Source organism: Brassica oleracea, chromosome C3 (genome assembly GCF_000695525.1).
Source record: "Brassica oleracea var. oleracea cultivar TO1000 chromosome C3, BOL, whole genome shotgun sequence".
NCBI classification, from domain to species: Eukaryota; Viridiplantae; Streptophyta; class Magnoliopsida; order Brassicales; family Brassicaceae; genus Brassica; species Brassica oleracea.
In genome coordinates, this window is record NC_027750.1 from 35,497,218 (window position 1) to 35,515,197 (window position 17,980).

The following is a 17,980-nucleotide window of genomic DNA, read 5'->3' on the forward strand; positions in this document are numbered from 1 at the left end:
TTATGCAGAGGATAAATGAATATCAGGAAAAAGTATTTTAAATAAATTAGAATACCGACAATGTGAAGCTAAGGATGATCAATGTTGGCAACATTATGGTCAACATGCAAGTCTAATGCAAAATATTAAACATTTTACCACCACTATACAAAACTAAAACTGATAATCTACAAAAAAAAATTGTTACACACATAAAAATCAAACAAACAGAGTAGGATTATACTATAAAATAAAATACACTAAATCATCATAGCAAATTAACATAAAAAAAACACATGAAAACCAAATAAATAGAAAAATAATTACAACTTTCTCGCGCGTAGCGCAGACAACCCCCTAGTACTAATATATATTTGTCTCAAAAATGCATATATTTAATGTCACGTAAGTGCTGTATTAACAATTATTTCGGTCTGGTTATCTAGACCACACCGAACTTGAGTAATAGAATAGTCGTTCCTCGAAAAAAACACTTATAACGAGGCAAGATTTATTTATTTTTCATTTTTACAAAAGTTGTAGTTTATCATATTGAGAAAAGTATAAAATTTCATAGAAAATATTTATCTTTTGTTGTCATATTTAGCATTTTTAATGATGCCCAAAGCATATTACATCACATGCGGAAAATGATTTGATTCCAAAACTCAATTAAAATACCTGGAAGAAGTAATCTCCCCTCTCATTTGATTTTTTCCCTCATATTTCATCTCCTGAGAAAAAAGAAGACTAGCGATGAGAGGAAGAGGAGGAGAAGAAGAATCAGAGTCGAGGATTCTTCCACTGTTGAAAAGTCCTAACACGGCAGAGGAAGACGGTGGAGAACTGAAGAAGAGAGTTTGGGTTGAGACAAAGAAGCTATGGACAGTCGTTGGTCCTGCGATATTCAGTAGGCTAACGACTAATTCGATACTTGTAATAACTCAAGCTTTCGCTGGGCATCTTGGAGATGTTGAACTCGCCGCAATATCCATTGTCATTAACGTCATCCTCGGCTTCAACTTCGGCCTTTTGGTACTATAGAGGTTTAATTATTTGATGTGTGTTGATTTTTTCCCAGTAATATGAAAAAATATATGTATATAAAATGGTGCAGCTTGGAATGGCGAGCGCGTTAGAGACGTTGTGTGGACAAGCGTTTGGAGCGAAGAAGTATTTCATGTTAGGAGTTTATATGCAGCGTTCTTGGATTGTTCTGTTCGTTTGTTCTGTCTTTTTATTACCGATTTATCTTTTCACAACTCCGGTTCTGAAATTTCTCGGTCAACCGGACGATATTGCTGAGCTTTGCGGTGTTGTCGCCCTTTGGGCCATCCCTCTCCATTTCTCCTTCTGTTTAGCTTTACCGCTTCAACGTTTCCTCCAGTGCCAGCTCAGAAACAAAGTACGCAAAACAACGCTAAATGCAAACACAATGAAAAAATCAGTTTATTTATAAAAACATTTTTTATATTAAGCTAAATAGCTAATCATTTTTTTTCTCTTGAGTTATAAGGTGACTGCTTATTCGGCTGCGGTTGCATTGGTGGCTCACGTTTTAATGTGTTGGTTGTTCGTGTACGGGCTTCAACTTGGAGTCGCGGGGACAATGGCTACAGTTGGTATATCTTGGTGGATCAGTGTTTTTATTCTATTAGCTTATTCGGTTTGCGGTGGCTGTCCACTCACTTGGACCGGCTTATCCTTCGAAGCCTTCACCGGACTTTGGGAGTTTCTCAAACTCTCTGCTTCTTCTGGCGTTATGCTTTGGTACGAACTTTTTACTTTTATAAAGTACCCTTTTCTGATATTATTGTCTGTGTGTACCAGTACCACACAATTTTTTTTTAAAGCAGTAGGTGATTTGTCTCTTCTGGACAGTTTGGAGAACTGGTATTATCAGATCTTGGTTATAATGACTGGAACTCTTCAGAATCCTCGGATAGCCGTCGACTCTTTGTCCATATGGTAAGCTAGTTTCAACCTTTTTTGTGTGTGTTTATGGGTACCGCATTGTTTTGTAAGTTTGTTTGTTTTGGTTGCTGCAAAAAGGGTTATACTCACTTTTTATACGACTGGTGACACAAAACAGCAGTATATTTTTTTTGATAGTATCCGACAATAATAAGAGGTCACAGTAAAGTAGAAACATTACGAAAATGTAGTCATAAGAGATGATCATTAGTTACCACACTGTCTATACCAATAAAAGCATTTATCTTCTGTTATTTTGGAATAAGTATTCGTTGTAATCCCTTATTCTTAGATATGATTGACGTATGAAACAAAACTTTGGCAGCATGACGATAAATGGATGGGAGATGATGATTCCTCTTTCTTTCTTTGCAGGAACCGGGTAAACGTCATCCTCCTCTATAACTAGTTTCTAAACCAGTTAATTATTTTTGAACTGGATCTGGTTCGGTTTATGTAGTACAACCAAGTTCTTAATACAACCATACTAGTAAAGTAATAAATATTTTAGACCAAAAAAAAGTATTAAATATTTGGTCGTTAGAGCATGATTAATCCGGATTCTTAATTCATGATTTGACATTTTTTTATTTTATAAAATAAAACAAAATAAAATAAAATAAAATAAAAAAGTGTTGAATTAAAAAACTCAAATTAAGAATCTGGAGTAATCAGAACAACCTTATTAGAGATTTCTTGCTACTAGATTCTTAAAATACATGTATATGTATGTATATATTATATAAACGTATGTAATTACGGGGTTATAAGCTTTACGGGAAATCTAATCGAAAGTTTCTTGACTCCGATAAAGTTGCTGCTCTAACGACCAAATATTAACAGGTGGGCCGTGAATTTAAAATTATAAATAAATGATTGTGGAGTCCATAAAGGTCATGTCGAGTTTGATTTTTGTTTAGCTTTCCAAGTATTTAATTCTATATTTATTGCGTGTAACTAGTACTCCGTATTTATTGTATATCGAACTCGTGTTAGTTATGTTGTAAATGCGTGCATGGCTGTGGCTTTCAGCAGAGCCGGACTTGAGGGGAGTCCCAGGAAACATTTGAATGGGGCTCCCTGTTCGTGGGACCTCCACATTTTAAAAAGTTGATACATGGTTCGCGCGAAATCTTATTTTCATTATATATTAAAATTTAAAATATTTAGTTTTATATTATATTTTATTCATTAATATTATTTATGTAGTTTTTATTTTTGCATTAATATTCAGCTTTCCTCTTTTTGTTGTTGAGTAACTTTTCCAATAGATTTATTGAAATTGTATAAATGAAACGACATTTTAACTTTTCATCGATGCATATTTCTAATATATTTAAAAAAATATTTACAATTTTAAATATAACTAATAACTTTTCATATTTTTAACTTATTTACATATATTAAAATTATTCAAGATGATATAAACTATTTTGAATTTGTTCTAAGGAAAAATAAATGGCATAAGATATTTATTAGTTAGCCATCTCATGACCAAACATTTATTTAACGGAGAAATACTTATTGGAACGATACTTCATTTCGAAGTCCACCAAAAGATCAACTCACCAAAAATGGAATGCTAGCCCAATATAAAATGACTATCAAATTTGTAAAGGACATATTTTGATATCATATACCCAAATATGAAAATGATAAAAAACATTTGCTGAAACTTTGCCTGGGGAGAATAGCCGATGTGGCATAATAAATTAATCAACTCATTACATTCTGCACTCACAACCTTTCACACAATATTGGCAATCAAACTCTCAGTCAACCTCTCACATAATAAGCTATAGCATACTCCTTTCTGGAATCAGAGTAGCATTATATATCTAACAACTCTACGGGACCAGTTTATAGCCAGAGTATGTACATATATCTAACTCAGTCCCACAAATGTTTTAAAATATATTTCCTAGTTAGGCAACATAAACTGTTGGGATTCTTGAGTATTTGAGCTTCATCAATTACAGCGAACTGCCAGGGAATCTGAGAAACGAAGTCTTGGTCCACCAATGCTATATCATACGCTGTCAACAACATATCAAACGGTAACAAAGATTCCTGAAACAAAACAAACAGAACAATATAATTACACACAGCTGATAAACCCCAAGTTCTTGAGAAAGACAAAAACTTTCAGTCTCACCTTAGAGCTCTTGTTGACGTAATCATGCATTACCTTACGCAAATCCCTATGGCATTCCTTATCACCAACACACCTAAGAACTTAAAGGTTTGGAGTGAACCTTTTATCTCTCACAACCAACCACCCATTACGCTCAAAGGACAAAGAACAACTGCCAAAATAAAGACACAACATTAACAACACAACATCAGAACTTGTCTTTTAAGAAGCAGATCTCATTGACACACGAAATGGCCCTCGCAATCCTCTATGAAACTTCAGATAACTCAAGAAAGAAATTGCTTGTAGAGTCTTCCCCAACCCCATCTGCTCAATCCGTAGATTAGATTCAACATAGATACAATCACAAAGAGAAGATTTCAAAAAAAAAAAAAACGGCGGTGGTACCTCGTATCCTGTAATCAGAATCGAAAAATTGAACGAATTGGTTTAACTTTTTTTTGTATCGGAAGAAAAAAAGGTGGAGAGTTACTGAAATTGACACTGACGCGGAGAAGATATTTGTGTATAAGCCAAGAGACTCCCTCGACTTGGTGAGGCTTTAGAGTCGCCGCGAGCCGAACTCTCTACAATCGAGAGGAAAGTGGATCTCAGTTATATGCAATGGAAGTGATGTAAACATCAGCTTTAGATTACATGGAGGAGAGCTTAAACAATTTCTAGATGCATTAGTTGTGCCAAAGAGAAAGAGAAGCAATTAGAGATGAAAGAAAAAAAAAAGGTTCACATTTTTGCATATAAGAAAGGGCTTAGAAACTGAGATAATACTGCTGCTGCATCCTCTGCAAAGGATCCAACAGTGCGGATAAGAGTCTTGTTGAGATTGAAGCAGCCCTATACTTTGTATCTCATTTCAATACTCATGAGCCCCACTCCTTTCTTCACATTACGAATCTTCTAAAAACGAAGAAGATGCATCACACCAGCCTCAATACAACCACCGGACTTCAACGCATGATCTAGAGTTCGCCATATCCTGTATTTGAGAGATTAAGAAAGCAAAGAAGTGAAGCAAATGAGGAGATTTGTTGTAATTTTCACCCCTATTTTTATAGGATCAGAAAATTGGAGTTACAAAGGAGGTCGAGGAGGATAATTACCGCGTAGTGGGTCGGCAGGATTGGAAACATAAAGGCGATGAATCTGTAATAACTCAGATCGTTTCTGTTGATTTGAAGAGGAGACCAAACGACGCGACAGAACACCAACTTAGAGATTCTTAGCGTCGATCCAAGTGACCCAAATTCCAGAGACTCCATTGTCGGTGTTCAGAGAACGCAGAAGATCATTTCTGGTTTTAGGAGATTCAAAAGAGGATAAACCCTAATTTCGGCGCTGAAGAGAGAATAGACAAACGAAAGGGGTCTCAGGCTGTTGGGCTAATACAGAATGAAAGATCAGGGCCACATAATGTTAACTCTCGACAGAAAACTAAACGCACCATATCATTTAATGGACATGTGTCGAGTCTAGGAAGCTCGAATTGATGACGTGTCATCCGAGCTGGACTCCCTAGAAGTTAGGAGTGATTCAAAGTCTTAGATATATATATATATATATATATATATTAATATAGTGTTATATATAAGTATTAATTATATCATATTTTTGCTATATAGATAAATAAATTTAATTGTATAATTAAAATTTGAACATATATTTATGTTGCTAAAACTTACAAATTTAATTTTTCCATAAAGAAAGTAATTTTTAGACTAAATATTTGTTTTAAAATTATATATATATTTTTTTAAAAAGTTTAAATTACTTATTTTTTCTAATTTTAAATAAGGCCCGAGTTATTGAGGACCGACTCTGGCTTTCAGTGACAGTTCACGTACTTTGACAGAAAGACGTGGGACTATAAAATACTAATTCCTCTGTTTAATATAAATGGTGTTTTATGAATTATTTTAGTTTTTTTTTTCATAATTTCTATGCAAAATTTTAAAATTATTTGATTTCTGTGACTATTTATATTCTGCTTAGTGATTTTTTCATGCATTAGTGGAATTGTTTTAGTTAATAACATTTTACTATAAAAGAGGTAAATTGAATAAAATTCTGCGTTTTTTAATCAATATTCAAAAATCTTAAACATCAAAGAAAATGAAACAGAGGATTAACTAGGTATGTACTTTATACTGTCGATTTGTAGTTTATTCTCGTCTTTTCTTTTTGTGTAGCATGTGTGTATATAGTAAGACGATAGTCACAAGTTATCTATTATTATAACATGGGAGTGTTTAATAATTATTTGCAGTGTACGTGTAGCAAACGAACTAGGAGCGGGTAATGGAAAAGGAGCAAAGTTTGCTACGATTGTCTCAGTGACACAATCCTTAATAATCGGATTATTTTTCTGGGTGATCATAATGCTTTTCCATAACCAAATCGCTCACGTCTTTTCATCAAGCGAAGCCGTTTTAACGGCTGTTAATAAACTCACCATTTTGTTAGCTCTCACCGTTCTTCTTAACAGCGTTCAACCGGTTCTTTCCGGTACGTCACAAACCCTTTGTTTATGGCCATGTTCGTTTACGTGTCGCGCGACCTGCGACATGCGACCTGCGACTGATCGCAGGTCGCAGGTTGTTGTTCGTTTTGCTGTCGCGTAACATGCGACCTGCGATTGGTCGCATTTCGCAAGTCGCATGTTGTTGTTCGTTTTGATGTCGCGCGACGCGCGACCAGTCGTGGATTCCCATTCAAGTCGCCCGAAAAAACAGCAACTAAAAATTAAGAAAATTTTGATCGGGCGACTAGTCGCAGGTCGAAGATCGCAGGTCGCACGACACGTAAACGAACGTAGTTTTAGTCGCAGGTCGCAGGTTTAGTCGCAGGTCGCATGACACGTAAACGAACGTAATCTTATTCGCAAGTCGCAGGTCGCGCGACACGTAAACGAACATGGCCTATAGCTATGACTTTTCAATTTCTCTTTTAATTATTGAGTCAAAGTTTGTGTGTTACTTTTAATTCTTGAGTAGGTGTTGCTGTTGGATCAGGTTGGCAATCCTACGTGGCATATATTAACTTGGGATGTTATTACTGCATTGGGGTTCCACTTGGGTTTTTAATGGGCTGGATCTTTAAATTCGGCGTCATGGTAGATTTACGATATTCTCTTATTATTTTATTTAAATCATTTATATATATGAGATTATTGAGAAGGATAATGGTTTGTGATTATATTTATTTGTAGGGTATTTGGGCTGGTATGATGTTCGGAGGAACCTTAGTTCAGACAATGATTTTATGTTTCATCACAATGAGGTGTGATTGGGAAAAAGAGGTAAACTTTTTTTTGTTGTTGCATGTGTTCTCTTTTTTTGTTTTTCTTTGTCTACAGAAACCCAGTTTTTGTTTTTTATGAAATTTTAAATTTATTGATCATCACTAAATGAATATATATACAACTATGAGTAGTTCATACAACTACCTTTGAAAAAAGAATTCTAAAGCTCTAATTTGCAGTGTCATGAACTGCAAACTACCTGATCATTAGACCTTGCAGTTTCGGGTTGAGAGTGTACTTTGTAGAAGAAATGCGATTTCTAACTGTCTTATCAATCAACTTTGCAAGCTGGTCGACTGTCTTATGGCTGGTACTGTGCTTCCTCTCATTGCGAAACCCATTCACTAATGATGTTTTTCTTTTGTTGATAAAATCTGCAGGCGCAGATAGCAATTGTACGTGTTAACAAATGGTCCAAGACATTAAAATGAAGATTTATCGAAACAACTCATCATAAGCTTTCTTTTATATACTAATTGTCGCTGTTGGTATTTTTCTTTTGGTAAACTTGTATTGAAATATTGTGTGGATGTTTAAATAACCAGTCAAAACGGTGTACCTTGGTATTGAAATGTTCTATATATATTATTTGATAAACATTACAATTTTAAAGATATGCCAGAATCATTTCTAGAGTGATTACTAAAGTTTTTTGATCTAAACATAATAACATATACCGTACTTTTTATTAAACTAACCATAAATTAGTTATTAATGCATACATATATATTATTCTTCTTTCTTTAAATAAAAGTTACATGGTTACCTAATATAATCAAATTATATATTAATGATATTGAATAAAAAATATTTCATCATTTTTGTTTAATTTTATATTATTAAAATAAATTAAATAATCACATTAACTGTATAATAAAAATTTAGTTTTTTCGTATATGTTATATTTTTAGATTTTTAAAAATAACCATCAATTACTAATATTGTTAAAAATTTCACATTAAATTTTTTTGATCGAATGATTTAAATTTTTTATAACAAGATACAAATGATCATAAAATATATCATATGAGTAGGAATAATAAATATTTTACATATTGTGATCCCTTAATGTAATGCATATCATAAGTGCCTAAATTATTATGTATTTAAACTGACGGTTTAATTTTGTATTGTAAAAATAAATTTCTGTTTTGTTTAACAATTATGTAACATTTGTTTTTTATAAATATTTCTTCCAAGTGCAAGGCACAAGTCTCTGTCTAGTTGGACAATATATCTTTAACCAAATGAATTTTTCTTACCATCTTCCGCGATTGCTTATACGAAAATGATGGGTCTCAAGCTTGAAATTGTGCCCACTGCAAAAAAGACTATCGGTAATGGCACCGCGGCTCTTGTTGGCCTCTCATAGGGAAAAGGCCAACTCTTTATTGGCAATCTCAACTGTTTCATTAGTTGCATGATAATTCTCTTGTTCGAAAATTCGGTAACAAACACATGTAAAGTAGTAGAAAGAGAGTTGAGAGATTGGCAAGACGAAACAGACATGGGAACTCATTCGAAAAGAAGATCCCCGGTTCAAGGTGGAAGAGCATCTGGTTTAGGCACAAGATTACGAAATATGCTTTCCTTCCTTGGTTAGTAACTCAAAATAGATTGGCAACTGGAGATCGCATGCTGGCCTGGAATATAGGCGCTAATCTATCATGTGTTCTCTGTCAGAATGTGATGGAATCAAGAGACCATCTCTTCTTTGAGTGTAGTTACTCGGGAGAGGTCTGGCCGAAACTGATGTGAGGTCTGCCACATAGCTCTTTCGCAAGTCTGAGGTCGGAGCTGGTGATGTTCATAAAGAGCATAATTCTTATTCTAATGCTTTTAAATGCTTTCATAATAATTATTGATTTGATAATGAAGAGCATAATTTTTCTATTAGATAAAGAATATTTGAAAGCATTTGCATCTTCTAAATGCTTTCATAATAATTATTGATTTGATAATAAAAAGCATAATTCTTATTATAATGTTCTATCAATCAAAAGAAAATTCTTTAGCAAGCCATCTTTTATAATCAATATTTCATTTTTAATCCAACCAAAAATTTATCATCAAATTTTTAAAAATTGATAATTTAGTAAATGAGAAATTGCCAAAAATGACTCAAAACTTGATTTTAAATACAAAAGTATATTCCAAATTTAATTAAATTTAAAAATAACCCAAAATGTTAGTGAAATTACAACAACATTCTTTGTAAATATGCTCACGCGAAAGGTTATAATGATAAAACTCAATAGAAGTTTTTTGTTTGGTCATAAGAAAAAGACTTCTTTGTAAGTCTTCTCGTTCCGTAGTTCTTTAAAATAATTTAATTTTTTTTAAAAAAATATTATGTTGGAAAAAAATTGAAATCATGTAATAATAAACATTTCTAAATGATGTAAATTTAATTTTACTAAAATTAAATTATTTTCAACATAGATGAGTGAATGTAGATTGAGTCATGATAGTCATTGATTTAGGGTATGGTAACATATGTTATAGTATTGTTGGTATTTTAGGGTTAGATTTTGAAATTTTATCTTTGTTTTCTTTAATTTAAAAAATATGTGTTTAGTGACTATCTAATAACTTGATTTAAACACTTTCTTAGTATCTTGTAAGTTTAAAGAAGTATTTTTTGCATAATTATTTGATTATAGGGTCTGGAAGATTCACAGAAGACTTTCCAAGAAGTCTTCTGACGTATCAGGTTTTCTGCCTAAATCGAATTCTTCAAAAAGTCTTCCAGAGAAGTCTTCTCATGTATTAGATCTTAAATGTAATTAAAAATTTATAAAAAAAATATTGTCAAAGGGAAAAAATTGAAATCATTTATCAGTAAACATTTATAAATGATGGAAATTTAGAGTTACTAAAATTAAATTATTTTTATCATAGATGAGTAAATGTAGATTGAGTCATGATAGTCTTTGGTTTAGGGTTTGGTAACATATGTTATAGTATTGTTGGTATTTTTAGGGTTAGATTTTGAAATCTTATCTTTAAAAAAAATGACATATATATGTTTAGTGTCTATCTAATAACTTGATTTAAACATTTTTAAGTATCTTTTGAATTTAAAGAAGTGTTTTTTGCTGAACTATTTGATTATAGGGTTTGGAAGACTCACATAAAACCTACGAAGAAGTCTTCTCACGTATCTCAACTAAATTAAAAAATATAAAATAAAACTATCAAGAATTAGTGAAAATATATAATATAATTAAAAATAGATAAAATAAAAGAACAGATATAAAATTATACAAATAAAAAATAAATAAATCAATTTTAAATAGTATTTTCACGTTTCATTAAGCTAAATTAAATGGATTCTTACCTCAAAAGGTAGTGTATCTCATGGAATTTTCTCTCTTTTGTGGTCACAAAACTTAAGCTAGAAAAAAACTAATAAGAAATTCATGAAAATCTTAACCAATAATTAATAAATAATTAAAATTAAAATTTTGAAAATAGTTGTGAAAAAAAATTATATAAAATATATACATTTTTACAAATGACGGAAAATATAGAAAGCCACAATGAAATGGATGATATAAAATATAAATATAAGGTTATTAAATCCAATCAAGTATCTAAAATACACTCATTTTCTATGTTTAATAAATAAAAAATGATGTCATAAATTAAAACACACGAAGTAGAAAGAATGAGGGATATAAATTCAATAAAATCATTTAAATTAATATAAATTGTTCTCATTTCAGTTTCCATTAGGAGAAAATGGTTAACAAAACCAAGCAAGACGATGGGGCTGTGCTTTCGTTAATAAAATAAACACAATACTAATGCATAACAGTAACTAATTGAAACAATGTGAAAAAATAAAATTTAAAAAATTGTCAAAATGAAAAAAAAAATGAAAAACAAATTCCCATGCAAAGCACAGAAAAATCTTTATAATAATAAATAAAAATCATGTGGCAAAAAAGCAAATAATATTAAAACATAAATAAATGCTGAAAATTTGATTTACCTAATTTGAACATAATATATTTCCATGAAATATTCAAATCTAGATAGGCATTTATATATATTTATATAGATAAAAAATGTTGCCTTGTAGATTAATTATCTCTCAATTTATTCTCAATAAAAATTAAATGATACAATGACGTTTTCTCAGTTTCTCACCAATTCTTTTTGATATATTATACATAAATATTTGTCAAAAATATTAAAACATTTTGGGGGTGTTATTGTTTAAAATGGAAATAATCATTTGAATGAATTATAAAACGATATCATAATGGAAATTGTGGTCAATGCGTTGCATACATGCGTGCTATAATTCTTTTCGAGGGAAAAACTGGAAATTTCTTTTCAAAACAAAACCTGAAAAGTTGTTTGGTTACAAAAAGTTTTGGGTTTTGTGGTGATGATTTGTTTTTTCGAGGGAAAATTGATGGTGACTAATAATATTGTTTTTAATTGAAAAAGAAATGATTTTAAAATTTCATAGTAAAATGTTAAATTTTTGATGAGTGTAATTTACACATGAAGCTACATTCAAATCCATCAATTTGTTTTCAAATCAAATGATTGTAAGAATCTATTAAACATGAATAACACTAGATTTTAATTGTTACATTCAAATTCTTAACTAAATAACAATGGATTGTAAATTCTTCTAGTGAGTAAATTGTAAATCTAAGAACCAATAAGATAAGATTCAAACAAGTTTAATTGAGATATTTTAAATGTAATAACCAATAACACTAAATTTTATTATAGAATTTACAATCAATCATTGAATAATAATAGATTATAAAACCTATTAAATTAACTTTAAATCCGCTATTGAATAACACAATCTTTAAGATTTGTGGCTGTAAGACCATCTCCAGTGGTTTACCATATTTTCACTCTAAAACAAAATAACTCTATAATAGAGTTGTAATATATTTCAATAGTATTCTATTTTAGAGTGAAAAATAGAATGATGAAAAAAAAACAATTTATTTCTATATATAGAGTAAACACATTTTTTACTCAATTATAGAGTGAAAAATAGAGTACCATCGGAACATTTTTACTCTCAACTCTATTTTAGAGTGGAATATAGAATAGAGTCGGAAATGCCTCAAGCATTATCTGTTACAGTGATCAAGTTAACAAAACGACTCATCTCTCATCTTTTGATATGATATCATGTACTGCGATATAAAAAAAATAAAGAAAATACATAAACACACGAATTTTTTTTTTTTTTTTTGACAAAACACACGAATTTACATCTTTAATGAAAGTAAATCAATATACACACGCATTAACAGCGTTAATGAAAGTAAAGCTGAGTTTTAAACCATTGGCACGTTAATTAGATCTTTAACGTGCATGTTGATGATAACATTACTTCTTAAATTCATGCATGCTTCCTAGTAGGAATTGGTTTTAAGTAGTACAAAATTTTAATGGCAACATAAAGATAGTGTTAACAGATTGATGCAAAAAAAAAAAAAAAAAAAACCTGACATATTAAAAAAAGATAGTTGGGAATGTGGCTGCCCAGATACCAGAGTTACAAAAAAAAAAAAAAAAAAAAAAAAAGAACCTGACATATTAAAAAAAGAAAAGTCTCTCGGTAACAATAATGGCGAAACCCTGGTTCCCACCTAACGGTGGCTCCGCCCTGTCTCCGCCGCGTTTCACCACTGGTGACAGCTCAAACCCCATCCTCCATGACCCTCCTAATCCTGACAACCCCCTTTCCCTTGCCCGTTCCTCCCAGCTCATCCTCTTCTAAACCACCCGAGCTTCATCGCAAACTTCCAGATCTACTTGGCCTGCGGTGAAATCTTCCGCTTCTAAAACTGCTGTTGGTGCTAGCCTTTCTTGTCCAGCTTCTGTTTCAACTGGTTCTCCAAAATCTACTTCTTTCGGATCTGGAAACACTATTTCCGCGAACTTCAAGATTCTCCACCCTAAGTATTCCTCCCCCATCCAAACTAATAAAGCCTCTAGTGCCTCCTAAACTATCCATGTTCCACCATCTCACATTCCCCTTGTTCCACCGTCCTCGACAAACCCTAACCACGCTCCGCCTAAACCTTCTGATTCGACCCCAAATTCTGAACCACCCCTCAAGACAAACCCGAATCCTACTGCTGAACAGAATAAAAACCCCTCTGCTCCGCCCCTTACTACTCCTCTGGTTCAAAAAAAAAAAATCAGGAAGTTAGAAGATAAGTCTCTCAAGTGTCTGGCTCCTGTTACTCTTTCCGACAAACAAGTCCCTGGTGTTTTTATCTCCGACAGTGTGATTCAGAAAGGAGCTGAAATACACAAAGATTTCATAATATGTTACTTCAATGGAAGGCTCTCTCCATTTAATCAAATTCAAAGCATACTAAATCACATGTGGGGCAAAGAAAAACGAGTTGAGATTCACACTAACCCGTTGTCTCGATCCATGCTGGTGAGGATTCCTTTTGACTACTTGAGGCAGAAGATACTCGAAAAAACAGTCTGGTACGTTGGTGAGTCCATGTTCAATGCGGTTCAATGGTCTTCTTCAGCGTCGGCCTCACCGCCATCTCTTGAATCCATCCAAATTTGGGCGCACTTGACGGGTGTTCCACTGGATCTTCGCCACCAACAAGGTCTGAGTTTGGTTGCTAGCCTTGTAGGTGAACCGAAGGAGACTGATGATTTTACCAAAAACTTAGTGAGTCTAACTCTCTCGCACGTCAAGGTAGTTGTTGATCTTACCAAGCCTTTACCGGATGTGGTAGAGTTTGTGCGCCAAAGTGGTGAGGTAGTTGAGGTTCAGGAGTCATATCCTTGGGTTCCGCCTACTTGCTCCTTATATAAAGAACTTGGTCATGTAGCACGTAACTGTCTCCATGCTCTTCCACTTGCAAAATCTTCTGAGGTATCTGTGAAGAAACCACAAAAGAACCATTCTCATCTTTTCAAAAAGGAAAAAATGTGGTCCATCCTAAGGATAACAATAACCCTCCCTCCTCTTCTTCTACTGCTCCCCCCACTGTTATTCGGAATGTCTCCCCGCCCCCACCCTCTGCTTCGGCTTCCTCTCATCTCTTACCTTTTGTTTTTTATAAATCTTCCCATGCTAACCCTTCACCTTCAAATCCTCCTTTCACCTCTGAACTTATTCCCACTAAGCCCTCAAATACAAATCTCCCTCCTTCCCTATCTTATGCTATTATCCCATCCCCTCAAAGCTCACCTGAAACTTTATCTACACCGTTTCTTAAACGCACTCGGCTTGACCCTGATCAAAAGCCACTCCCATCCTTTTTAGCCCAACTTTCCTACTTCTCTTCCATTCCTCCTCCGATCCTTCCCCTAACCCTGCCACCCTCTTCTTCTTCTTTTGTAAACTCTTTCTCAAACACTTTTTCCAATCCGGTTCCTAATGGTTCTCTTCACCATGAAGAGACTATTGACTAATTCCTAAGTATAGTAAATTATTTTTTGGAATGTCCGAGGTCTAAATGATCTGGACAAGCATAAGCCATTCTCTAATTGGTTATCTACCTATCAGCCCTTTTTGGTACTATTTTGTAAACACACATTAAAGACTATAACCTGCACTATGTGATGAACAAAACATGCAGAGGCTGGAAGTTTACCTTTAATCACTCAGAGGATGATGATGGTTGAATTATCCTAATATGGAAAGACCCCGTTGATGTTCGTGTCTTACAGCAATCTAGACAAGCGCTTACGTGTGAAGTAAAAATCCTTGGTTCTCTCCCGTTTGTCTTCACAACAATATACGCCTCAAATGAGAGGACAAAACGTACAAACCTATTGGTAGAGCTTCTCAATCTCTATCAGTGCTTCTCGTTGGACACGGTTCCATGGGTTCTAGGTGGAGACTTCAAACAAATTATTCACCATGCTGAACATTCCCTCTCTGAAGTCAACTCTCTCACTCCTGATATGATAGAGCTTCAGGACTGCTTTACTCAAATGGATTTATATGGCTTTCGTTACCAGGTTGTTCACTTGGACCAACCACCAACCTGAAGACCCAATTGCTAAGAAACTATACCGACTTCTGATCAAAAACCCTGTCCTGAACCTTTTCCCTAACAGCTCAACCTTCTTTCACCCTAACCTCATCTCCGACCACTGCACTTGTACCTTATACCTAGACACAAAAATCCCACCTTCTGGAAACCAACCTTTCAAATTCTGTAATTACCTCACTAAACACTCGAGCTTTCACCAAGTGATGCTTGATGCATGGAGACAGGCCGGAAACACTTTCTGGAACCTCACAACGCTTTACTGGAAACAAAAACAGATAAAGGGAGACTTGAAACACTTAAATCGAGAGAATTTTTCACAATTTTTCACAAATTCAAGTGAGAGTGAGTGAAGCTAACTGTGTGCTTTTAGATGTGCAGGTACAAGCTCTTAATTCTCCGTCAGCTCATCTGTTTAAAATGGAGAAGGAGGCGCTTCAGATATGGAACTTTCTGTAGGGAATAGAGAAAAGTTATTTCAAGCAACAATCAAGAGTTAGCTGGTTGAAGGAAAGGGATCAGAATATCATTTACTTCTTTAGGACGGTGCAGAAAAGGATGAACTTCAACTTCATTCGATCATTTCTACTCGCCTCAGGCGCTATCATCTCTGATCCTACTCAGATGAGTCTTCTTGATGTCTCTCACTTCCAAACAATTATGGGACCTACTCATGTGCATGTTATTGGACTAGTCTCCACTACTCATTGGTTTTTGTCCCTATCAGCGTTTACCTGTACTGCAACTCAGCCGACCCAGATGACGACAATCCCTATAACAGAAGAAATAAATCAGTACTCTTTAAGCTTAATCAGAACAAGACGCTGAGACCTGATGGACTTATGTCTGGGTTCTATAAATCTTCCTGGAGCATTGTGGATTCTGAGGTGACTGAAGCTATTCAGAATTTCTTCTTCCACTCATTCATGCCATCCTCCACAAACGCCATAATCATATCCTTGATTCCTAACACCCGGGAGCCTCCTTGATAACTGATTACCGACCGATCGCATGTCTGAATACAATATATAAGGTGATCTCAAGGCTTCTGGTCAAGAGATTAAAACCCATCTTATTTGAGCTTATTGTCCCCAATCAGACCGCTTTTGTAAAAGGGAGATTGCTGGTTGAGAACACTTCACTGGCATGAGAACTGGTTCAAGGGTAGCACAAGAACAATCAGTTTAAAAGAATAACCATCAAGGTCGATATAGCTAAGGATTTTGATACCTTGTCATGGTCCTTCTTGTTCTCTTCTCTCCAAGCTTCCTCTGCTAATGCTATCATGGCTCAAGGCTTGTGTTTGTATAACGAACTTCATTGTCGGCTACAATGGATTTGTGAATGGCTACTTCAAAGGCACCCGCGGCTAAGACAGGGCGATCCCCTATCCCCAACCTCTTTGTTATAGCCATGAACACTCTCTCTCTTATGTTGAACCAGGCTGCTCAGGAAATGAAATTCAACTACCACCTCAACTGCCAGACCTCCAAACTCACCCACTTAAGCTTTGCGGATGACTTGCTAATCTTTATAGATGGGTCTCTCAGCTCGGTTCAGGCTGTCCTCCTGGTTCTTCGAGAGTTCGAATTAAGATCAGGCCTTGCTGTCAGTGTCCAAAAGTCCTCCTTCTTCGCATCTGGCCTATCAACTCATGAAACACACCTGATCCAATTCTCAACAGGGATGCCAATGGGCACGCTACCAGTTCGCTACTTGGGGATTCCATTATGCATTAAAAAGCTATTTCTCCTAAATTGTGAAGTCCTCCTCCAGCAGATAAAGAGCAGATTGTCATCTTGGAGCGCTAAATCACTGTCCTTTGTTGGATGTCTCCTCCTCATAAAAGCTGTTATCACTGGCATAACAACCTTCTAGTGCTCAACCTTCATTCTTCCTCAGGCTTGTGTAAAGCGTATAAACTCCTCATGTGGTGTATTCATGTGGAAGGGTGACATTGAGGAGCACTCTTCAGCTAGGGTTTCCTGGGAGGTAGTCACTAAATTAAAAAGAGAAGAAGGGTTGGGAATAAAAAAACTTTAGGATCTGGAATAAGGCATGTTGTCTCAAGTTGATTTGGCTACTATTCTTCCAAGCGGGATCAGTTTGGGTGGCCTAGTTTAAGGAGGAGGTTTTGGATGGATGCTTAAATAACCTTCGGACCACCGCTTCGCATAAATGTTTCTCTTGGCAAGTCAACAAGCTTCTAAAGCTGAGTCGCTCCATGTACAGTTGGATCAAAGTGAGGGTTCAGAATGGTCATTCATGTCGGTTTTGGAGTGATAGATGGTCAGAGTATGGTTGCCTACAATCGTACCTGAGTATCAATAGCAACTCAGGGTTGGGAATTCCACCAGAAGCAACACTTGCATCGCTCTATCAAGACAATCGCTGGCGCATCCCTCCTGCAAGATCAGAGGCTCTGGTAAACATACATGTCTTGCTAACTACTACACATCTCAACGAGTCAGAGGATTATTATGAATGGGAAGTAGATGGGAAAAGGAGTAAATCATACAATATAGGCCTAATCTATGAAAAGCTTTGTGATGA

At 34.6% G+C, this 17,980-nt stretch overlaps 2 protein-coding genes across 4 annotated transcripts; both read left to right on the top strand.

Annotated features, from left to right (window-relative positions):
- The first annotated feature begins 595 nt into the window (after positions 1-595).
- Positions 596-8,019, top strand: LOC106334913 (protein TRANSPARENT TESTA 12-like). 3 transcript variants are annotated; one of them, XM_013773301.1, is made up of 9 exons: positions 596-1,014; positions 1,097-1,384; positions 1,496-1,749; positions 1,861-1,947; positions 2,279-2,335; positions 6,372-6,610; positions 7,099-7,217; positions 7,314-7,403; positions 7,787-8,019. In XM_013773301.1, exons 1-9 carry the CDS (start codon positions 736-738, stop codon positions 7,835-7,837), a joined length of 1,464 nt encoding a protein of 487 aa, XP_013628755.1. In that variant the 5' UTR covers positions 596-735; the 3' UTR covers positions 7,838-8,019. The 3 variants fall into 3 exon arrangements, with proteins under 3 accessions (XP_013628755.1, XP_013628756.1, XP_013628757.1); XM_013773302.1 differs by having other exon boundaries at positions 7,117-7,217; positions 7,787-8,009; XM_013773303.1 differs by lacking the exon at positions 2,279-2,335 and having other exon boundaries at positions 7,787-7,988.
- Positions 8,020-16,771: 8,752 nt separating this feature from the next.
- Positions 16,772-17,305, top strand: LOC106330488. The gene has a single exon (XM_013768944.1). The coding sequence runs from the start codon at positions 16,772-16,774 to the stop codon at positions 17,303-17,305; it is 534 nt and encodes a 177-aa protein (XP_013624398.1).
- The last annotated feature ends 675 nt before the right edge of the window (positions 17,306-17,980 follow it).